The 23,000-nt window shown below is 49.7% G+C and overlaps 8 protein-coding genes across 8 annotated transcripts; 1 reads left to right on the forward strand and 7 right to left on the reverse strand.

Moving 5' to 3' along the window:
• Window positions 1-1,316: 1,316 nt before the first annotated feature.
• ALT_3851 (F1F0 ATP synthase subunit 5) lies at window positions 1,317-2,308 on the reverse strand (the record flags this gene model as incomplete). The annotated part of the gene is made up of 4 exons (XM_033560456.2): window positions 1,317-1,430; window positions 1,489-1,578; window positions 1,641-1,955; window positions 2,144-2,308. 4 exons carry the CDS (start codon window positions 2,306-2,308, stop codon window positions 1,317-1,319), a joined length of 684 nt encoding a protein of 227 aa, XP_033416347.1.
• A 474-nt stretch (window positions 2,309-2,782) lies between these two features.
• ALT_3852 (Mob1/phocein family protein) lies at window positions 2,783-3,828 on the reverse strand (the record flags this gene model as incomplete). The annotated part of the gene is made up of 4 exons (XM_033560455.1): window positions 2,783-3,024; window positions 3,087-3,220; window positions 3,282-3,375; window positions 3,447-3,828. 4 exons carry the CDS (start codon window positions 3,826-3,828, stop codon window positions 2,783-2,785), a joined length of 852 nt encoding a protein of 283 aa, XP_033416346.1.
• An 871-nt stretch (window positions 3,829-4,699) lies between these two features.
• Window positions 4,700-7,315, reverse strand: ALT_3853 (putative intracellular protein transport protein (Sat1); the record flags this gene model as incomplete). Its single annotated transcript, XM_033560454.2, has 3 exons — window positions 4,700-5,589; window positions 5,646-6,719; window positions 6,778-7,315. The coding sequence occupies 3 exons, from the start codon at window positions 7,313-7,315 to the stop codon at window positions 4,700-4,702; spliced, it is 2,502 nt and encodes an 833-aa protein (XP_033416345.2).
• A 589-nt stretch (window positions 7,316-7,904) lies between these two features.
• rrg9 (mitochondrial ribosome assembly protein RRG9) lies at window positions 7,905-8,747 on the reverse strand (the record flags this gene model as incomplete). The annotated part of the gene is made up of 1 exon (XM_033560453.1): window positions 7,905-8,747. The coding sequence occupies one exon, from the start codon at window positions 8,745-8,747 to the stop codon at window positions 7,905-7,907; it is 843 nt and encodes a 280-aa protein (XP_033416344.1).
• Window positions 8,748-10,166: 1,419 nt separating this feature from the next.
• Window positions 10,167-13,512, forward strand: ALT_3855 (WD40 repeat domain-containing protein; the record flags this gene model as incomplete). Its single annotated transcript, XM_089599645.1, has 5 exons — window positions 10,167-10,706; window positions 10,767-10,943; window positions 10,989-11,038; window positions 11,098-11,916; window positions 11,982-13,512. 5 exons carry the CDS (start codon window positions 10,167-10,169, stop codon window positions 13,510-13,512), a joined length of 3,117 nt encoding a protein of 1,038 aa, XP_089455983.1.
• Window positions 13,513-13,913: 401 nt separating this feature from the next.
• On the reverse strand, window positions 13,914-17,618 carry ALT_3856 (uncharacterized protein; the record flags this gene model as incomplete). The annotated part of the gene is made up of 13 exons (XM_033560451.2): window positions 13,914-14,300; window positions 14,365-14,646; window positions 14,697-14,815; window positions 14,871-14,884; window positions 16,173-16,224; window positions 16,278-16,365; window positions 16,431-16,504; window positions 16,555-16,810; window positions 16,862-17,004; window positions 17,061-17,111; window positions 17,163-17,216; window positions 17,266-17,505; window positions 17,576-17,618. The coding sequence occupies 13 exons, from the start codon at window positions 17,616-17,618 to the stop codon at window positions 13,914-13,916; spliced, it is 1,803 nt and encodes a 600-aa protein (XP_033416342.2).
• Window positions 17,619-18,123: 505 nt separating this feature from the next.
• On the reverse strand, window positions 18,124-20,146 carry acuM (gluconeogenesis transcription factor RDS2; the record flags this gene model as incomplete). Its single annotated transcript, XM_089599646.1, has 5 exons — window positions 18,124-18,175; window positions 18,232-19,177; window positions 19,232-19,476; window positions 19,807-19,891; window positions 19,936-20,146. The coding sequence occupies 5 exons, from the start codon at window positions 20,144-20,146 to the stop codon at window positions 18,124-18,126; spliced, it is 1,539 nt and encodes a 512-aa protein (XP_089455984.1).
• A 1,140-nt stretch (window positions 20,147-21,286) lies between these two features.
• ALT_3858 (uncharacterized protein) lies at window positions 21,287-22,307 on the reverse strand (the record flags this gene model as incomplete). Its single annotated transcript, XM_033560449.2, has 5 exons — window positions 21,287-21,442; window positions 21,499-21,603; window positions 21,659-21,823; window positions 21,875-21,959; window positions 22,048-22,307. 5 exons carry the CDS (start codon window positions 22,305-22,307, stop codon window positions 21,287-21,289), a joined length of 771 nt encoding a protein of 256 aa, XP_033416340.2.
• Between the last annotated feature and the right edge of the window lie 693 nt (window positions 22,308-23,000).

Below are 23,000 nucleotides of genomic sequence, written 5' to 3' on the forward strand. Positions count from 1 at the left end.
CTCTTCGCTCGCAATGACCAGGGTCGCCGAGCTGTCAACGATGGCTCAGATCTCCTCGATTACGACGAGCACTGGAAGGACTACATGTGGTTCCACGAGTTCTTCGATGGTGACACGGGACGTGGACTGGGAGCATCCCACCAATGCGGATGGACAGGTCTCATCGCCAAGGTCATCCACGATACCGGGTAAGTTTATCTTCGAAAACCTGACTCTCCATCCATCACCAGACCCTAATTTTCTCTGCAGAATCAACTGTCGCCTCCCACACACCCCCCGCTCCCCCTTCGCCGCCGCATCGCACTACTTCGACGACATCTTCACCCGCTCAAGCCGGCCCCGTTCCAGTCGCAAGCCCAGCTTCCGGCGCTCCTCGACCACCCGCTCCATCGGCAACCGCAGCGACTTCGAATCAGCCTTCGCCGGCGCCGAGACCCCCGCCGCAGAGATCCTGTCCGAAGACGAGCATGACCGCGGAGTCCACCGCAACGGCGTGGACGAGCACGTCTCCAATTACGTCGCCAGCCAGCTGCAGCGCGTGAGAAGCTCCGCGTCCATCGCGGCCTACGAGGATGAGTTCGAGGCGCAGGCTGACCGCACTCCGAACGGTCATTAGATTTTCTATCTGTGATACATCTTTGTAAGAAGTGGGTTCTGGTAGAATCGAAGTGCGTGCGCATGTTGGCACTGCATTATGTCGTTATACATAGTTGATCTAACGAGGTAGACTTGAATTGCAATTTTTTTTTTTTTTTTTTTTTTTTTTTTTTTTTTTTTTTTTTGGTGACATACTTGTAAGCAAAGAAGAGTCCATTTCGGTGGACCTAAACAGTGATTGTTGAAGTCTGTTGTCTGCGTGTCTATATCCTCATTCCTGTATTTGTTTCTCACAATAGGTTGCTCGCTTTTCGGCAAAGAAACGGCCGGGTTACATAGCAGGGACATGGATACCGGGCTGGTTTGATAGGTACATGCCATGTTCCTCAGTTATACCGGCAGAAATCTCGCGACTACATATCCACTCCTGAGATTAGCGACTTATCGGACATCTACCAAGACACGAGGCATAGCATAGATATCTACATGTTCTCACTACCTCGCCACATCTCCCCCTTCAGCTCTTGCTCTCACACTAGAAAAGTAGAAAAAAAGATGAAATATAAATACCAAAGTGAAAACGAACTCTCATCCTGTCCATTCATTGCTTTCCAGAACTCGAGAATTTGTCTCTTGGAAGCCGCGCGGACGACGCACGACTATGGGACTGTACGATACATGTCAAAGGGGAAAAATCAAATTCTAGCCTATTTTATAATCTACAGAGCATCGGTAAGGGCCTTGTTGAGCTTGGCGATCTTGGACGAGACGCTGAGGTCGATGGTGCGGTCACCGATCTCCAGGACGAGGCCGCCGACGATGTCGGAGTTGACCTGTTACACAGTCATTAGCTAGGTGGTCATGAATGATAGAAAAGAGCGGTAGGCGTACCTTAGTAACGATCTTGAGCTTCTTGCCCTGGCTGAGCTCGTGCTTGGAAACAGCCTTCTCAAGGCGGTTGATGGTCTTGTTGTCGAGTTCCTGGGAGGAAAGACTAGTGTAAGCGACAAGTTCTATGGATCATAGCAATGGCTAAAACGCACCTGGGCACTGGTGATGGTAACCTCCATCTCACCACGGTGAGCACCCATGAGGGTCTCGAACTTCTCGCAGATGCTCTCAAGGAGACCGAGACGGTTGTTCTCAGCCAGAGTCTGCAGGAAGTTCTTGATGATGTCGCCCTTGTCGTTACCGGCGATCTTCTGGAGCTCCTGGATGATCTGCTGCTTGTCGCTGGCAGTGAGGGTGGGGGCAGCGATGATGTTGGTCAGCTTGCGGTCGGCCTTGAAGGTCTGACCGAGGCTGGAGAGAGCCTTGGAGGTCTGGTCGAGAGCGGAGGACTTGGCAGAGGCAGTGTACTATTCATTGTAGCTGTTAGTTCATATTCAATGCCCCTTTAGTGACTCCTGGATGAACGATATGGGTTTTGACGCGATTTGCAGGCGGAGAGGAGGGGGAAATCGGGTCAACGGAGCGGAAAAAAAGCAGATTGTGATCCAATGCGCAGAGCATCGAAGGAGAATCCAGAGAGGAATGCGAGCCGTACCAGAGCAGTAGCATAGGTTCCATCAACGCCGAAGAGAGCCACGGGGGGCTTGACGTTCTGAGCCGGCGTAGCATAAGTCCTCAAACCGTTGAGAGCGGCAGTGCGAGGGACGGAGAACTGCTGAGTGGCACGCAGGCCAAGACGGGCGACACGAGCGGTGTTCATCGTGGCGGTGATATGAGAAGACCTCGGGGGGAGGGAGAGTGGAAGGATATAGGACGTGGAAACGTCGTTTAGAGGGGTGCAATGGCCGTTGGTCTGCTGCCGGAGAGTCTCTCGCGAAGTTGAAGCGTCGTCCAACTTCTCCCGGTCCCGGTCACGTGAGTTTCCGCACACGCCGAGAATTTCGGGTTCTCTTAGTGACAGCCATCTCTCCTACAGCTGGAAATAATCAATAAAGTTGAAGACAAGTGCAAATAACATGCCCACAGAATTGGTTGACATGAATACTAATGCATACTCTTACATTGAAGAATCTCTCTCACTAAACGATGTAACAAGGACAGAAATATCTCTGCCACTCTAGGAAATGGATCTGAAAAATGCAAAACACCCTAACGCCATTATTTCCTCGACTTGCCTCCGACCGAGGAGTATTCCGACCCAGTCATCAATCATGAATCGCATTCAAAGCAGAAATCAGTCACTCCGCAGCATGCTGTCAACGAGATCTCCAAGAGGACCCCAATAATCCTTGCCGGTCGCCAGCCGATGTTCATCAACGAATAGAACATAGTGTTTGAAACTGGTATTGAGATGAGGCTCGAGTCCCAAATGCACAACCACAGGGTAGTGGTGGCAGTAGATGTGCGCATACACTCGATAAAGTCGCTTGAAGATCTGGCGAATCAAACTTGAGAATGCTTTGGGGAAGGGGACTCCTGTTATACTCGTCAGCCTGACCCCATCCTTGTCATTGAAACAGACAAAAGTGGTGTCATACCAAGCCTGCTTGGGAACATCTGTTCATTGTCGATATTACTCTGGACCCAGCTCATCAGATGTTCGATGTACTCTGGCGCGGACATCTTAGTCGGTCGCTTGAAATTCTCCGAGTCTTGCCAGAGATACTCGAACCTGTCGCATCAACATTGGTCAGCCGCAAGTCTTCAGTTTATTGTCGAAGTGAGGGACCTACTCATCGGTGGCTTTCATCTCCGGACATGACTGCGGGGAGCAGAACTCTGTGATGGCGCCGTAGAGGAGGTTGATCTGATTGTAAAAGTCGACCACTAATGCAAAGATCCACCTAATTAGCTATCCCCAAGTCACTCAGGGATTGCAATCCCTCCAGTAGACTTACCATTGACTGCAAGCCATTCATTCAGATCCTCGCCCTCAGGCAGCTTCACAGCCTTCCTCAAGCTCCCGCTCCCCAAAGTTGCCTCTGCAAACTGCCTCAGCTGATAACTGCTTGTACCCTTGGCAGCCGACCGAGGCTTAAACGGCGCCCTGGTTCGCGCATTGCTGGGAGGCGTCAGTCCACACAGATTCTGCTTGAGCGCGCGAACAGCAGGAGATAGGTAAGAAGGTGGCTCCGAAAGCGGACCACGGAAAGTATGGATGGTGCTGCATGAGATTGACGGGGTGAGGGCGGAGAGTTGGTGAGAAGGCGGGGCAGACGGAGAAGTAGATGAGGAAGAAGTAGAAGCAGAGGGAGTAAAGGGTCTAAAGGGCACGAACATGGTGGTGATAAGTGAAGCCATCCTGCCTCTGCTCTGAGACCTCAAACACCTCCTTGGACGTATTCGTTATAAAAGGATAACGGCGTTTCTTTTGATTTTTCCCGTTTCGGAGGTATGGGCTGGAAGTCTGAAAATGTGACTGATCTGCGTATGCGTTGCTGAGTGCGAAAATGCGCCTACATTCCAATGCCAGAGGTGTTAGCTATCGAGCCGTATCGGGTATTTCTGATCTCTGGAACCTCGATCTCACTAACCGGGAAGAACGACGAAAGCCAATGCTTGGGGAGATTCTGGACGGTCGGCTGAGAGGGAGGGGCAAAACGCGAGGAAATAAATGTTCGCGTTTTAGAACGCACTCAGGCACTAAGGGGGGAAGGCTAATATCTCCGATGCAGATGAAGAAGACAATAAAAAAGCAAACAAACAGATTAGCTGCAGGAAACGCGATGATCAACAAGCAAGCTTAAACCTGACGATATGACGAGTAGACTACCTTAGACCTGGACCTGGCCCTCAGCTGGCCACAAGCAGGAAATCCGATCGGATCCCACAAGCGGAGCAGTCTGACAGTCGGGATCCATGGATGCCTCAAGGGAGCAAGACGGAAGGCCCCATTGGTTGCCCCAGTGACCACCCTCATCCAAAGACTTCACTTCTCTACTTTGAGCTGTGATGTCAGACACATTTATCTACTAGGTGCAGTTTATCAGACACTAAATTTTGATATATTTGAGCGTTAAAGATCTATGAGAATATAGCATGTTGATGACCGCTACAATACGAGTATCACAAGAAAACCACGGGGAATAATCCGATTCACTCAAAGCGCAATGGGGTATGATCAACGCTCATGCAAGAAGTACATATACCTCTAGATAGAATAACCCTCGTTCTCTTCCGGGAGCCTCTCCCGAACAGTTTCCCCGTATACCGTGACGGGGATTGCGATCTCAAAGGACTCACAACCAAGGTTCTCCAGGCCGGACATAACCTGCCCACGGTCGTCCTCGGAAATCAATTCAAGCAGCCTAGCACCAGAGAGTCCTGTCCCCAGCTCATGGTGCAAGCTGGTTGTCACAAACTCGAACCGTAACTCCCACTCATGGTTGACTCCGGTGGTGATGATAGTCGGCGTTGCAGAGACGGGAACTGCAGGACTAAAAACAACTCGAGTGGAATAAAGCGTATTCTCGAAGAAGGATGCATGCACACGTCGTGTGGCTCGGTGGATGCTAGCGTTCGACCGAACGGCCAGTGAGGATGCGACCTTCTCGAACGACTCCAGTGTGGCCCGCAGGGCGTAGCATGGGAGTGCGACATCCGTGAAATTCACTGTGGCGGTGATGGTTTCGCCCAATCGATGTGCTGGCCGATTGAGCACCACCACAGCGATCCGACGCCCATTGCGGGCAATTTCAAACCGGTTGGGGCTGCGCGCCGTGCTGATTGCTTGATTGCTTCGAAGGATGGCCAAGTCAATTGCGTCTTTGCAGGAAAGCGGCCCGGCCAACGGTTCATAGCTTGAGGAGCGTCTTGCGTTGACAAGATCTGGTGGTTGCAGTAGATTGTGGCGAGATTGTTGCTCGAGTAGTTCATCTACGTAGGAAAGAAATTCTGGTGCTGAAGTCCAGACATGCCCGCTAATGCTCTTATTCTTAGACGCTGGCGGCGGCGGCGTAGAGCCTATTTTCTGGACCCTGGCTTCGTCTCGAAGAAGTACATAAGGACTCATCAGGTTATGTCCGAGTATCTCTCCTTGACCTAAGAGAAATTAGCCACAGGCGTCAAGTAAGGACAGGACGACCGATAGAACTTACTGTTAACTCCGCTGAAGACACGGAAGGGGATGGTGATGCGATTCACGCGCTGGGGTTCGTTTGACCCACTCGGCCTTTGAGTACCTATGACTAGATTATATGATATCTTGATTGCTTTGCCCTTGTGACTGGCAGGGAGTCCCTTGGGAAGAGTGAAGGAGAAAGAGTAGGACTGTTCTTCTCCTGGTGCCAGTCGCAGATCCACAAAAAGAAGGGACTGCGGAGTGGATAACAAAGGTATCGATCGTGACGAAGTAACGCCACGCATATCACGAAGACCATCGAGTTCATTGTTGGATAGAAGACCGCTTATGGACTCCTCTATCGCATTCCACTTGAAAGCACCCCAGAAGCCTCCACTTTTACGGCTTTTGTCGCTGATGGAGGCGGTTCCACCACTTAGCGTACCAGCTGCATTACCTTGACTGCCAACGACCCCTTTTCGTTTGACTTCTTCAAACGCTGCTTGATTGATTAACGAGCCATCGACGGTAAAGGATGCGCTGACTTGGGCATAGCCCATGAGGAGAGTTTGACCGTTCGATAGTCTCGGTCCCGTATCCACACTGGAGAAATGACGCGCGTGACGAGGGCCGCTCGGGCGTTGTGTATTTGCAGAGTAATTCGTGTATTCGGATTGAAGTGCCTCTGAGGAGTTGTCGCTGGCGGAGTAGAACTCGCCGCTACTCCGATGACTTCCGCTCAGGCTGGATGTCGAGATTATTCGTGTAAGCTGGGGTAGGTGACCAGGTGCAGGGATTACTGGACTTTCCTTCCCATTTGAACGTCCAGTCGACACGGAGCCGGGATCCTCATCAATGGATGTTGCCGCAGGAGAAAGGGCCGGGCGATTGCTAGGGTCGGATGTGGGAGCAGGCGGGAATTTGAAATCCATAGGCGGCAGCTGAGGCCTGCGTCCAGGTGTACGCGGTGACCCTAAAGGCTGAATGGGTCTCTGCCCGTTGGATCCGGAGCGGCTGACCCTGCTTGGCCTATCTACGTCTGGCCTCAGATTACCCGGGAATTGGCTGGTGCCAGCTTCGGAGGAAATGCCACGGACAGTATTTCGCCCAGCTAAGTAGCAGAATGCATGAGTATCATTGAGCATCAAGTCAGGTAGGGCGAGCCTCACCTTTTGCGAAGCCATCTTCATACCCCTCGTACCTTCTCGGTACGACTTGCAAGCTCGCAGAACGACCATGACCCTTCCCCGGCCGGGAACGATTGAACTGGAACGACGACCTCGGGGTTTTATCCCCAGTTCCTTCGCTTTCAATTGACAGTATAGACACGGAGCGCTTGTGCTGGTGCCCGGGGTTTTGGCTATTTCGCGGGGTGGGAGGAGGAAAGCTGTGCGAGCCGATCAACGGAGAGCTCAACGACGAGGATACTCGATGCGAAGGACTCTTCCTGGGCGCAACGGGAAAGGAGCGGCGGTGAGGACTAAACAATGAATTTTGAGGAGCTTTCAAGGAGAAGTAGGAGTCGGAGTTAGAGGCCTGCGCATTGCCAGTGCGGGACTGCTTTCGCTGATGGGAAACCTGCCCTCCATTGTTTGTCTCCACGTCTGTCTCTGCCACGTTCTTGAAGGTGATTATACATTCCACATCTTCCCCTGCAAATATAGTCTGGTCTTTCCACTTCACAAAGACCTGTATGTCCGATTGCATGGCGAGGGTCGCAGCGTCACCATGTGGGCGGTGGAGGAAGAGGTGGAGGGATATAGGAGTCGGGGGAGTGACAGCGGGTACCAGCTACCACTCACTGTTTTAGAATTAGCGGACGTAGTCTCATGCATACGCCAGCATCGACATGCTGTCATATGCTAGACGAAGCAGGCCATTTTTCTAGTGCTGTATGGTTAGAGAGCAGAGGAAGAGCTGGATGAGCTCTGATCGGGGAGCAGTCGGTTGGTTCCATTGACGGGGAAGACGCCTCGGACTGCGTGGCGCTACCGCTCAGCTACCATAGAGTTTGCATCTACTTGTACAGAACATCATTGAAGAACTGTGCGCAGCAACGTATTGTCTCGAGTCTTCAATCACTATTGAAGAATCCTCAATTGATTCTACTATCCATCTTCGCAATTCATGAAGCCGGAGAATCTTGAGCTCATGCAACTAATAATAATCACGGGAGCCAGGAGAATATAATGCAGGGTGATTCTATTGTTAGGATATATGATACACTATAATACAGAGAGATCGACCAAACGGAGTCTCAAGTAGAACACTGGGTGAACATGGTGGACAAAGCCTCTCAAACAGGCTTATCATACAACACCTTTACGTCCGAGAATTTATCTGCGCTGCGCTTTGGACGCCTGAGACCCAACTCAGACATCTGACTCCAAATGCGATCGTGTCTTCTTTCCCACCGCTCGCGTCTTTTCTCCATTGCTTCAGGTGAAGGCCGCCATTTGCTCTTCAAGATCCGTCTGATTGCTTCCGGAGAGACCTGAAACTGCTCAGCTAGCACAGGAGTCGTGAAGCGATCCGGTGCAACAGCGTGTAGGTGTCGAATCCCTTCCAGCGCGTCGGGTGATAGCTTCTTCGGCGGATTCCAGCCCTCCCGGAATTTCTTCTTCAGGGCTTCCTTTTGGATTTGCCACGGCTCTTTCTTTTTCTTCGACTTGGAGAGGACGGAAAGACTCGATGTTCGAGGGGCTTCTGAGCGTTTCTTATCCGAGGACACGTTTGCAGCTGGCTTTGCTCCGACCGTTGCTTCCGAGGCAGACGCTTTCTCATTCTTCGCAGAATCGGCACAAGGAAAAGAGCCAACAACCTCAGAGGGATCGCTAGATGCTCTTATTTCGCCGGCGCCAGTCTTGGCTGGTTCGTCCGGTTGTGGCACACTGCTAATATTTGCAGCGCTCGAAGGTGGTTGTTTGGATGTAGTAGGTATATCGTCGGCCAGAGTCAACGAGCTGAACAGTCGAGGCCCTCTGATCCTGCGATAGGCCAAGGGTGCTCGTTGCACGGCGAAGATGCTTTTGTACTCAGAACGAGGTCCAAGGTCGGCGGCGAACTCAGAGCGAAAGACATTTCGCAATAGGGTGGGAAGACTGAGTCTCGAGGACGCGACACATATACTGTTTGCCATAACAAGGACTTGTTTGCAAATTATACGAGGAAAATAGGCAGAGATCAAAGAATTGTGGCAAAGAGAAGATTCGTGTTGATATGGGGTAGCCAGGAATACTTTTTTGATCGATTGAAATTCAGATTTCGGCCTAGAACAAATATTATTATGGCCTGAGGCAACTATAATATCATGTGACTGTCCCGCGCGTGTATGCCTACACAGAATAGACAGTGGAGTCTCATGCAGGCCAGCACTAAGGCATTAGAAAATGAGGAGTAAAACATGATAATAACCACTAGAGCAATCCTTGTATATACACTATGATTGTTAACTATTTTTGTGTGAAGCTCAATGCTTTGATTGCTGTCAAATGCATAGGGGCAGGGTCAAGGCAGTAGATACCTAAGGCAGGCTTGGAACTGTTTTGAGCTTGGAACCCTGGAAGCCTTAGGCTAACCTTGTCTTGATGGCAGCATTATCCGGACCCCTGGAAAATCGACTTTTATGCCTGTGGGTAATGTATGTGATAGAGGATAACTAGATTGTACATGGATTCCGATAATTCTGTAATCCTCCTGATCCCTAGACTAGAGTCTCGATCAACTCTCATTGACAACGAAGTCAAGTAAGGAGAGCTCATTTCCACAGCTCAGATTAGTTTAGTGTAGATCACCGCAGCTATCTTGATGGTTCCCGCGCCAATCTACGAACCTATAGAGCTTTAGAACCAACCTAGTCTACTTTCAGGATTAGACGACAAACTAAGATGCCCGAAGGAATCAGCTTCAGGACTGAAAGTTCAATGATCATATGAGATGTCAGTCTTCCAATGTCAGGGCTTGGGGAACTGCTTGTCACCGTGTCATACCCACATTCCCATTCGCCCATCCATTCTCTGCTGGAGGGATCACTGGAATGTGCTGCTAATGAACTCGAGCTGGAGCTCCCCTCCTTGACAGTGTGTGTGTGCACTGTGTGGACGGGTGTATTTCCTCCTGCTTTTTCCCTATCACTAAACCTTTCCATTTTCCTTCTCATACTTCTCTCATTGTCTGTGTCACTCCTTTGAATGCGCATTGTGATTTGTTTTGCTCTCTCCAGGCCCACGCTCCTTTCTCGACCTTACCGATCACTCTCGTTCATACTTTTCCACCACTCTTCCTTCAGCTGAACTCAAAACTGTGGTGATCGCAAGACACCTCTTTTGCTATATCCCATTCTAACACAATTTGACCCTCAGCAAACTATCGCTTTACTCGATCGTTATCGGAATTTCGCTTACGAGCAGGACTGATAAGGTTGTATCTACTGGATGGTTCCGTTGACAGTACCGATTAGCTTTGACAGGTGATCCCGGCGTCACGACAAATGCAAACCGGGCCAGACACCCTTGGGGGAACGTGAATATTCGCAGCCTGAATTCGGCTTTTAAATGGGATGGCGAGTGGTTCATTGACAGTCAAAAGCAAGAATGCTGGGCCGGGTTCTTCCCTACGCATCACACCTTCTAATTCGCCTGGTCTGAGAGCTCCACGGTCTCCTAACAAGACCTCCTTGCACCAATCCATCCTTTCCCTCCGGACTGTTATCGGCACGACTACGACGGACCCAAACGGCTTCTCAAGCCACGACCAAAGCAGATCGTTTGCGCTATGCGCCGGTTCGGCGGCCATCCTGGCAGAGCTGGACGATGAAAACAATGTAAACCAGCGCTTTTTCAAAGCACGACCCTCTGCGAGCAGCATCAATCCCGTTACGTCTTTCTACAACCAATCCACGCCTCCATCGACGCCCGATACTAGAGCAAAGTCGATATCCAACATCAGAGCAAATGCGCACAGCAACACCCACAATGGATCTCCGTCCAGTGACCTGGCCGAGACTAACAGCCCGCGATCCTGGTCGTCGAGGGAAAGGATAAAGGCGGTTACAAGTGTGTCACTCAGCCCGAATGGAAGATTTCTTGCTGTAGGAGAGGTGGGTGGCATTCTCTGTACACAAGTGAAGAGCGTGGGTAGTCAGCTAATCTGAAAACAGACTGGATATAACCCTCGAGTCTTGATCTTCTCTACGGCGAAAGACGCATCTCCGGAGGTTCCCCTGTCAATTCTCACCGAGCACACCGTCGGCGTTCGCAGCGTCTCCTTCAGTCCTAACTCCCAGTACCTCGCCACCCTCGGAGAGGTGAATGACGGTTTTCTCTTCGTGTGGGCTGTAAGTCTGAAGACCGGATCTGCCAGGCTACATTCGACAAATAAGTGCATCAACATTGTTCGCCACATGGGCTGGACAGGACAGAGTCTTGTCACGTATGTTATTGGACTCAATCCGTGCTCGTTACCGGTAGCAAGACTAACTAAGGCGGCAGCGTCGGAGTTCGGCATGTGAAGGTATGGCGCCTCCCGGAAACAAGACCTGTATCGCCATCGAAGTCCCGCCTGAATGCGGATCCGGCCATTAGCTCCCCCAGCGTGGCCCCGAAAGCCCTTTCGGGACGAAACTGTCTCCTCGGGTCTTTCGGAACTTGCGTATTCACCTGTGTCGCAGGCATATCAGACCGTGAAGCTGTAGTAGGCACCGAAGACGGTGCTCTCTGCCTCCTGGACGATAGCGAGGTATCTCCAAGACTATCCCTGATCAAGTACGTGGGGTTCGGCATCTCCTCTTTGACCATTGATCCAGATCATGGTTACCTCTGGGTCGGTGGTCGGGAAAAGAGGATGCAAAAGTTCTCATTGGAGTCACTTCGGCCGTCGAGCCCAATCTCGCCAGAGCCCTCTGGTCGAGCCTCAGCGAGTAAGAAGACCAAGGGACCTGCGATCACTTGTATGGGATCCCTCGGATCACATCTAGTGACTGTTAATTCCAGCAAAGAAATCCAGATCCATCGGTTAGAGTCAATAAGTGATGGTTGCGAGAGACCGCTTGCGATTGCCGCTCATAGAGATGCGGTCCTCGGCATTTCTCCGTTACCAGACGTCAACGAACTCCAAGCCAACTTTTTCACGTGGTCGTCCAACGGGACCGTGAAGTTTTGGGATACAAAGGGCAGGTGTAAGGACTCTAGGACAGTCACGATAGAGCAGCCTTTGGGTAGTGATGAAATTCAAACAAACGAGTTGAAAATTTTGAGGGCGACTCAAGATTTGAAGTTGTTCGTGTCGGGAGATAAGATGGGTGTTTTGAGGTATTTAACCACTCCTCCCATTGAAACAGAAAGCATAAGGAAGAGAAACATTGACCTGAGCTTAGGGTCCTTTCGGGACAGCCATGGAAGTGTGTCAATCAGATTCGGGCTCACGAGGCAGAGGTCACTGATGTGGCCCTTCACGTGGACTCCGACTCCTGTCTCATTGCCAGTTCTGGTCGAGATCGCATGGTTCAGCTTTTCCGTAGCACTGAAGAAAGCCTGGAGCTTGTGCAGACCATGGATGATCACGTCGGGTCAGTAAATCAGCTACTCTTCATCAAGAACGGCGAGAAGCTTCTCTCGTGCTCCTCAGATCGCACCGTGTTTATTCGAGAACGCATGACTCGAGAAACCAGCGGAGAAACAGCTGTTGCGTATCTGGCATCCAGGGCTGTCACGCTTAAGGCATCTCCAGTTTCCATGACTCTATCTAGAGAAGACCCAAATACTCTCATCATATCCACCGTTGATCGTTGTATACAACAGTACGATCTTGATTCAGGGAAGCACATTCGCTCTTTCCGAGCCACCGATTCGGATTCAAGCGACACAGTAGTCATGACTGCCCTGAGCATGGCTTCCCACATTCCAGGCAAATGTCCCACGTTGCTTATGGGAGTCGCAAGCACGGACAAATCAATTCGCGTGTACGATATGGAACGCGAAGCGCTTCTTACTGCCGAGTTCGGCCATGCCGAAGGCGTGAGCGATGTATGCTTGCTGACCAGAGATTCTGACTGCAGTCGGAATCCTCCTAGTAGGACTCTGGTTAGCGCTGGGATTGACGGTGTCGTCATGATATGGGATTTACAGGTGCAACCACAGCAATCTCAGGATTATACCCAAACCAATCTGTCAGAGGAAGAAGTCGACAGTGTGTCGAAAAAATCGACGGTATCCAAGCCGCCTCTGCGCAAGATTCTATCCAAACACGAGCTCGCTGGATTCCAGCGGCAAGGCAACATCACAGGTACCCCAACTCCTGTGCGGGACTCCTCACAGTCACTGGCTCGCAAATTTTCTAAAATCTCCCTCACGCCCTCTTCCTTGAAGAATGAAAAATCAGCACCGACTACGCCTTCTCCTTTCTCAAGGTCTGACCGCCGCTCTCCCCCTTCGCACTCTCGCCTTCAGAAGTTGCGCAAGTCTCCGTCCCCAACCAGAAGATCCACACCTGGTAAAAAGCTCAGCAACACAAACAATCATGCTCGTCGCATATCACTGGACTTCCGCTCCCGTGCCAGAAACTTGTCCAAGAGCGAATCTGGAAGTCTAAATTCATCTACGGAGCAGGTTTGCCGCACATTGAAGGCTTACCGGAAAAAATTGAATACCTCCACAGAGCATCTCCACTCCCAGAAGGAACTGGAGCGCGAACTGGACCTAACACTTCGGGTCCTGGCTGCTCGATCTCAAGGCTGTGGAAATGCTGAGACCGAGACCGACAGCAGCGGAAAGGAAAATGACAGAAAACAAAATTCCTTACAAAGTCCACATCGAATGCACTCGGCTCCAAGTTTGCGCCAAAACGGCACTTATAACCGCTCGAGAATTGTATGTTCTAATGATAATGGTGAAAATTCGAGCGAATAGCGGATTCGTTGGTTCCAGTGTCTTGCATTTCTCATGCATTCATCCGTTCTCTTATTTCTTTCACCTTCGCCAGCGGTCCTATTCTGGGTCAATCGCATAGTTTTTGTTCAACATGGCATATCACCCTTTCTGCCCATTGCATGCTGTGGTTCATTTTCGGTCTTGCCGTTAGCTACGGCAAAAGATCGATGGAGTTTGAGGTTGGATTTATCACAATCTTTTGCATCTTATTTATGGATAGTGGCGAATCAGACAGACTCTGGAAGCAATTTACAACGAAGAATTTCCTAACCGGGCCTATGGTCCAGGCTTTCTTTGGACCTCTTCGAGCCTAAGTATATAATCGAATTGTGACTACTCCCGTAGCGTAATATATAAGCGAGTAAACATCGAACCATAACTCACATAAGTTTGGCGTAGTTTTGCCGCAGCATTCTCAGCAGCGCACCGCCATCATCCTTAATCAAATCAGCCAGTGTGAACGCAATCTCTCCCCATTCTCGACACTCCTCATCAGCCGAGGCAATATATAAATCGACCGCTCTATTAAAAGCCATGGTTGAGAGCCATTTGAGCTCATCGCTCGGATACACAAACGGCAAGTCTGTGTCCGCTGAGCCATCCTGAGCTAGAGCGATAGCTTGGTGGAGGACTGACTCTGCCAACGAGTAGTCTGCCGCCTCTAGGGCTATTTGAAACAGGCACCGTAGATACCGGGGGAGTTTCTGGTGGAAGACCCCAGCGCTGAAGGATGGAGACGGCGAGGAGTGGAAGATGCAGATTATGTCCTGTGCCTTTGTCAGATTTACTTGACACCGGACGAGGTTGCTTTGACGGTTTGTGGGGGAGTACCTTGACGACCTGTGCGATGTTGGGAGCTGGCGCCCCAGAGCAGAGGATGCAGTCTAGGAATACTGAGCAGAGCTGGTCGTCGAGCATATTGCTGGCTCTCTCGATTATGCTCGGGACGTTGTCCCATTGTTTGAGATTGATCGCTGCTTCGAAGTCCAAGGCGAGCAGGAGACGGTGTTTATGCATCCATGCCTCCCCTTCGGGTGTGGTGCTGTATGTATCAAGATGACCTTGAAGGTAGGTTTCGAAGCGCTGGACGGATTGGCGGATTTGCTTGTAGACCTGTTGTTGTCAATCCGGTGTGTCTCAAACAGATGGGTTAAAATAACGACCTTCGCTGATGAGGGAGTATGATCACGGGCCTCGACTATCAATTTGTTGGATTTGATGTACTCGGCGAGGAGATACATGAAGGCTCGGTCTTTGGTTCCGATCTTTTCATGGTATAGGTCTGTGAACTACGTCGTTATTAGAGGACGTTTCATCGTTCTCCATGGTGAGGTTACCTTGAGGGATATGTCTAAGAGATGTAGGACAGGCTCCGAGGGAGAACTCCTATGTATGTCAAGGGCTACTTTGTAGCTTTTCCTCGCAAACCATTCTAGTTCAGTGGCTGAGTAGAAGGGCGACCTCCCTTCGTTTAAAGCTATTTCGGCTTAGTATTCGACGTCCTATGGATTGCGTTGATGCTCACCTTCCTCAAATGTGAATATGAGATGGGATATTGAAGCCGCATTGTCGCGGTCGTCTGACTCCAAGAGTTGAGAAAGCAAGATTATGCAACGAATTAGCTCAGTAACCATTTGCCAGAGATGGGTGATACATACTGGAACAGTGTTGAGACTGGTACTTCTCCAAGGGAATGGTCGTCCATGCCTGCTATAAGCTGCTGAAGACATTCGATCGTAAATCGGATATTTCCCGAACGACGAGCCTCTGCAGCGCATGAAGAGAGACATATCTTTCCCTCTTGCCCTAGCTCACTCAAGGACTTAAGACATGTTTGCCCTGGAGTTCGGTTAGAGATTTAACAGTATAGATCTATAACTCCATAGACATACCAAGAGTATAGTCGGCATGTCGTATAGCTACTCCATACAGCATATACAGCGTAGATGCTGAGGCTTTGCATTCTTCGAGGTGTCCAACAATAGTTTTAAGCGCCTCAAGCGTGTTTGAATCATCTCGGGAGCAGGTAATCAGCTTCCTGTTAAGACCACGTTGAGTAATCTCTCTGCAGAACGTTCCCCTGCCTCGCGGATGCCTACCTTAGAATTTTACCTTTACTGTCCGAGGATATTTGAAATAGGGGCTGTTCGAGCAGAAATTCACAGCATTGCTCTGCGCGTGATATGTTTCGCTTAGATATCGCTACATCAATATGCTTCCAGACCAGCTGCGTCAACAGTCAGCAATTAAATGCATATACCGGTTGTACATGGATTCACAGTCAAACAAGCATTGGTTGTCCCTTCGCTCAGAGATTGGCATCCAACCTCCAGGAGACTTTGAGTCACAGCTTTCATGACGGCGATGCAGTCGACAGCACAAGGATAAGATTCGGTCAATGCCCAAACAAGGCTAATGAACACACGCTCTGTCCAAGTCCTTTTGTCTGAGACAGCAAGCTTGTCATGCAACAGCTGCTTAATTATTTCTAGGAACAGCAGGGGCCTTCCTTGTCAGTACCACTATGTCAAAGAACGATTACGTGGAAGCCTACCTGAATCCCTTGAGCTTATGGACGAAGTATAGAATACTGTTTCTCCTTAGACAATGAGTATGCCTGATTATGGAAAGTAACGTACGTCTTAAGATCAGCATCGTTGAGCTCCAGAACGGCAATGGCGCGTCGGAGGACTGAAAGACTGGATAAATGGTGGCACACGTTCAGGATAGGGTCGTGTTCTTACTTTCAGCATATTCATCGTAGTCGGCAATGTTCTCCTTGCTGAGAATCTCGAGTTGAAGAACTTGAGCTTCAAAAGCATCATCGTATTCCTGCAAATTGTCAGCAACAGTGCAATACAATTTTCTTCAATGCTGAACGGTCTTGGGAACCTTACACTTTTAAAGCACATTAGTGCTCTGTCAAGGCCATGCTTTGCGTCTACTGTATCAAGATGAAGACCGGCCCAGGCTGCAAGATATCAGCTCACTAAAAGAAGCCGTAGGCTCATGGTGACTTACCGAAAGCGACCAAAACCCGGAGCTTCTTATCCTTCAGACCCAGGTTTGCTTGTTGGGTTTCCACCTGAAGAAGCTCGCTTGAGTTCAAAGCTCTTTCAAGCCATCGAGCTGCCACATCAGGCCGCGGACGTGAGATTGCCTGTGCCCCAACTTGATAGCAGATATCCATAATTGTCTCTTGATGTCCGCCTCGGCTCGCTTGCGGGACCTTGGAGAATAAATGCTCTGCAATATCAGGTCTTCCTTGCAGCCAGGACTATGTCATCAAAGTCAGCTATGCAAATATCATGAGTAAAAAGCTCATTACCAAGTAGACACGCAGCATGTAGTATTCCGTCATGTAGGCTTCTTCTTTTGCTCTGTAGTGGTCGCTCTGGTTTTTAGACATATCGTTCAAGCGAGTAGCAGCTACACCGATGATCTTCTGGCTCAGATCCAAGTGTCCCTGATCTGCATCGGATATCATCATTAGTCTTGGAACTTAGCAAACGGTAGATGAGACTCACCCATACAAGTACGTGCTGCTGTCAACGCAAGCTCGAAGCTTCGGCTGTTTCCTGGAAAAGGACTTCAGAAACAGTCATACTATCGCCTAGATGGACTAATACCTTGAATGTGGGCAGACGTAGCACAGTCCAGCATTGCAAAAGCAAGAGTTTTCACTGCAATGATCAGAATTTGTAGAAGAAGCAAATTCTGATGACGTCAAACCTTTACTCAGTAACCTCAGCTCGCAAGTGTCCGCAGATATTGCCATGAGTTGCGTGCATGTATTCCATAGCTTCGTTCCTTCAGAACCCATTTGCTGACGGATGGTTGATGAGAGAGCCGCTGTGAACAAGGGTATATCGCCGAGACAGTTGTCAAGAAGTTTGACCAAAGTTTCCGGTATCTGGGATTGTTCAGAGGTGCTTGCGTTGGAGAACCAAGTTTGTATTTGCCTAGCGAGGCCTGGTGGACGAAGAATAATTAGAGATCATGGATGGAGAGAGGATGAAGGTAGTTTATACTGCGGTCTTACCTAGGACACTGGGTGCATGTTCTTCAGGATTCTTGGATGACATTGTTCAACGGGTGCCACTGTAGTTGTACGGCTGGAACTTTGACTGTGCTACTTTGGTGAAGAAAAGCAGCGCTTCTACCGAGAACCTGGCAGTATATATGGAGTAGAAATCTACTGGCAAGACCGCAGTTGCTGGATGGTATTATCGTCTTCCTAGGAACTGGCGTTCACCTGACCGAACTAGTCCAGAGACGAAGGTCAAGACACATGGACATGACAGCATGGGATATATAAACACTCTGACACTCGATCAATACAATTCAGTTCTTCGAAGAGCTTTGGAGTCATGTAAAATCATGTTTTCTTGATAACCGTGCAAACATCACAGAAAGGATATCGAACAAAGTTCTCTAGTAGCACTCATATGGACAGGCCCTAGAGCCATAAGATTAGAGAATAAGAAAGAGGACAAGCGTGAGAACTATGTACCCGAATAGTTCGAACAACAAAGCCTAATCCCCCGGAGTACGCCCATAGATAGACCAATTTTCAATTCCAGATAACAATCATTTGCTTCTGCGTTGTGACGGTAAGAAGTTGCCAATGATGAGTGAGGGACTAGGTGTACTGTCAGCAAATTCTCAGGCTTGCAACGAATGTTCTTGAGCACTCACATATTATGATTGTCCCTCCGAATTGTGAAAGAGAAGCAACATGGAATCCCATTCCCGGGATTACTCGAATTCGGATTCTTTAGTGTGCAGCTTGTGAGCATTGCCTTCTGAGTGTTGTCGAATGCAATAGCGCCGAATTTCTCCCAGTAGCTCACGAGCTGATCCTCTACAATGATCTCGTGGATTGCCAGCTTGCCATCTCGCAGACTCTCTATCGGCACGCCAATGAGTTCTGCCATCTCCTTGTTGCCGCGGAAGATCTCCCCCGTCCGCCTCCAGCAGCAGGCGGGAATCGCCATGCTGGCAAAGACACGGTCATATTCCATCAGACTTCGTTCGAACCACATCTCCACGAGAATGAGCTCGATATCGGTCAGACTTTGCATTCTCTCTCTAAATTTAGGTCGGAATTTATCCAGCTGCCGTAGAATCTTCTGCCGAGATGACTGCTTCATGTTCTTCTCCATATATTGGTTCAAGCGAGCGTAGCCTTTCACATAGTTGAAAGGTTTCAGAAGACCAGCATCGTATTTCGCCTTGAGAAGCTTATTCATCCGCTCTTCTGGTGGGTCTGAACCTGACGGATCCGCCGCAGTCATATAATAAGTCTCTCTTGCCTTATCGTTCACCACTGTGGAGCTTGGACCTTGAACCGAATCGTTCTGAGGGGGTTGACTCTGCGTTGGCTGAGGAGGCTGAGCTTGCTGCAGTAAAGCCGTATTATCCAGATTGGCCATTGAATTGATCAACGTTGGATCGGAGTATATCCCTTGTAGATTATCGTTCGGAAACATCCCCCCGTCATCCAGAAGGCTGCTGCTGAGAAAGTCTCCCAGGAGGTTGTATTCGTTCGTGACTTCCGGGGCATTGAACATGTAGGACGGGTGGAAGGTGTGCATATCCTGGAATTGGCTTTGGCCTCCAAGCCAGTCGTTGTAGCCAAGCACTGTACTACCATTAGCACCAGCCAGGAAATAGAGGTAGCCACCTTAGAACTTACATTGTTGGGAGTTGGGGCCTATGCTGTTTTGCGCAGAGGAGGAGGGGATGCTGTTATGCTGCACAGCACTGACAGACGAAGGGGGAAGGGCGATAGTCCCATCGGGAAGGATTTGCTGTTCGGCAGCATCTTGAACATCAACGTTTCGAGTCATGCTTTGAACATTTGAAAACTCATTGTTCGAATGACCCTCCTCTTCAGCAGTCGAATGCTCGTGTTCGCTCCGCGCCCGCTTTGAAGGCTCCCTGGGTTCGTCATGACACAGGTGGCCTATGTTGCGCTTTATACACCGCGTGCACGGCCGCTCCTATATTTCATCCACGTAGAAAAGTCAGCTAAGAACTTGTCACCCAAATAGAATCCTGCGATACATTTTACGGAGGCAAGCTGAAGAAAATGGATCAGGAAGGTCGTACCGAATCGCAAGTCATATGCTGTGACACATAATGAAGCACCCTGCCGTTAGCAAATGAATTCTCGCCAAGTAGGCCTTATAGCGATGATTGAGAGTCGCGACGCAGGATAACGTGGTGGATCAAAGATATAAGGGACCAGTAGGTAAGATGTGGGCTTACCGATCGTCGACAGTAGACGCATGCTGCAAAAGCGTTGGCATGTGGTCAGCAACGTGGTCCGAGATGCGAACGCGGAGAGCGGCCGCTGCCAAAATCCCTGCAAAATGCATAACAAGGACAGTATCTTACCATGATTAACTTTGCGACGCTTCTTGGGGCTGGAGTGAGTCCCCGCGCCGCTATTGTCAGCTTTCACCGGTGGTGACGCAGTATTCTTTGAGCCTGACTCCATTCTGGATGAGTCGCCTTCCGCCATACTCAGTTTGACATTCTCCATTGTACCATTACGCGGCTGTTCATCCGGGACTGTGCGCGTCTGCGCGGCGCCGTTCTCCGTCATCGATCGCTTTGATCTGGCCGGGCGCAAAGCGGTTGCGCAAAGTTCGGCTCGCTGATGTCGCTGTTGGTGGTAGGAACACGAAGGAGCAAGTCCGCTGGCGACCTGCAGACATCGAAGATCACTTTAGAGGAAGATAAATCAGACGCATTTGCAGGAGCAGACAACAGGTGCCTAGCTGCGAGCTGAGGGGTGCGACGACGGCGAGCGATTGTGATCGCCTCATGCTCAGATTTCCCCGCCGAGATGACTACTGACGGCCGGGCGGGCTGCCCGTCTTTTTTCCCGGGCTCCTCCGCACTGGGGAACCACCGCGGCGGAACTGTTCCTGCTTTCGGGATGTGGTGCCTCGGGAATGAGCCATTTATTGCAGTCCATCTACCTATTATTATCAGCCATCAGCAAACGAAAGCTGCATGGCCATGTGCCACAGGCTACCTCGGTCTGAATCACGTTGTGTTACACAAACTTGGTATATACTAATATTTATCATTTTTGCATATTTGGAAATTGTAAAAAGACTGCAATATAGTAGAACCAAGTTGTATGCTCCGTTCGGCTATGCGAGGCATGAGGTATCATGGGAATCCACACAGGCAAACCAATTCTAATCAACACCATCTATCCCATAGTCCGTAAGGGGTATGCTCCCATCTGCTCGGCAAGCTAAGGCTGTGGATGGTCATTCCCATGCAACCACAGAAGATCGTCACAATTCGACGTGGTCGGGCCGAGGTGGCTACACCCCATTTGGCGCTGTGTTAGGCGACGAAAGTATCTAAGGTACAAAGTAGTACCTTCAATTGTACTTCATCGGATCCGAATCCTGCTATGGGCAGCTACTCGCACTTGCGACTCTTTCTGATAAAGTGAGGCCCTGATTCCCCAGTTTCAGCTCATGCGCCAAAGCTGCTGTTACACAATTGCAGATTTGATGCGAAGATCGCGCTTGATTCTTGCAACGTGGATAAGTGGGCAGGATGTTCTGGGCCGCCTTGAAGCATAAGTAACACCTGTTCAGTTGGGTTTGCCACGAATTCGGCGTTGAGGTTGGTCTATGGAAGAGCTTCCTTTAGGAGCTCAAGGCCAGGTTGACGGTAATAGACTGAGTCAATTTGACTGTGGTAATATAAGGCACTTCAGTCAGGGTGCTTCAGGTGCGGAGAATAGATTGAGGGCTGTTTCCGATCGGGTGAGTGCGTCCTTCAGGCCAGTGAGAGGGGCGACATTGGTCTGCATCGATTTCAGATGGCCGTTCAATTGTTTCAACAAGCCTGAGATTTCCGGATCGTTCTCCAGCTAGAGTTGGACGTCAGAAAAAGGTCAAACATTTGGACAACCTGATTGGTCCATACCTCATCATAACCTGATTGTGAGTCTTTTGCTTCCAGAATTGCAAAATGAGCCGCTCGGCCCTGGGTCTTGGGGATATCATCAAGCTGTCGTAGTGCTGGATGCTCCTTCATAGAGGATGAGTGACATGTCCCATGACAAGAACCATTCAAGAGAACTCACATTCTTCATCTGCCGTTTCCTTTCTGCTTCGGCTCGATTCGCGTTTTTCTCCATCTCCTGCAGTTGCTTTGTTTCTTTGGCCAGTAGAGTCTCTTCCCTCTCAATTTCTGCCTTCAGAAGATCGATACTATCGGTCATACTCGCTAAGCTAGATTCAAGAGATAGCTGGACTCAACATCAGTATGGCACCAAACAATTCCACCAGAAATCACATACATGCTCATTTAGCGCGGCTTCGTAGTCAAACACCGACTCCTTCGTGACAGGAGGAAACGGCATTCGAGGAAGTCGCTTTCCGAGACTTGAAAATCGAGTAAGTCAGTCAATAATCACCATGCGTCTTGCAATCATGATCACGCGACAGAACCAATGCTCAATAATGGACATACTTCCTAACTACTGCCTGCACAGCCGCCTGCGCTTCGATGCGTTTCCGCTCATTCGGCTGCCGCACGATAACAGGTCGTTCAAGCGCTCGAAACATATCACGGATCTTGTCTTGAACGGGCCCAGGGAGCGTTGTCCATTTCGACTTGATAGTCCGCTCGGAAATCTGCCGGACTTGGGGCTTCAGGTACGCGAAACGCTTGTTGCGCGCTGCATCATCATGCGCATCGCTTTCTGTGGAATGCTTTCTCTTTGAAGCCATTGTGCTGTTTCTCTTCTTCTCAATTTGAAAATCAAGAATAAATCGTGGATGATGGGTTACAGAGTGAGTTTGCTGTTGTAAGTCGGCCAAGGAGGGCCCTTGGTTTGCATTGATGTGCCGCCAACAACACGCTACGGGTACTGTCACATGCTTAATCAGCTCCCTAACCATTGTTGAGTGAGTGGGGCACAGCCAACGTCTGGAAGCGATATCGCCAGATCGATCTAGGTATGGAGTACCTCTCCTACATGGAGTATCTATTCCATATCACGAGAACATCCACTGAAAGAGACTATCTCTCTTGGCGACTTTTGCAATATCACACAGATATGAAGATAGATTGCGCCCAAACACTAACTGCCGAGATCGTCTGTTCTATATCTCTGACCTATCAACATAAACGATGATCGGTGCGTCATCAACCACGCTCTCGACATATCGTAGATCAATGTATTACACATTGGCCTGGGTCTGGTAGTATTTGATACGATATTGAGATATTTCAAGGGTATAATGCTATATACCAGTAATGCAAATTAGAAGGAACAACATTAGTGTGGCAGCAAGTGCAAATGTTGTCGGTATCTGATTCCAGATCTGCTGGAAGGGAACGCCTGCGTTTTCCTCTGGGAAATGTGCACACTCTCGAATCGCTAAAACGCTTCAATATAAGGAAGTCGAAAAGAAGACCAC

This window comes from Aspergillus lentulus (genome assembly GCF_001445615.1).
Source record: "Aspergillus lentulus DNA, contig: Alt08, strain: IFM 54703, whole genome shotgun sequence".
Taxonomy (NCBI): domain Eukaryota; kingdom Fungi; phylum Ascomycota; class Eurotiomycetes; order Eurotiales; family Aspergillaceae; genus Aspergillus; species Aspergillus lentulus.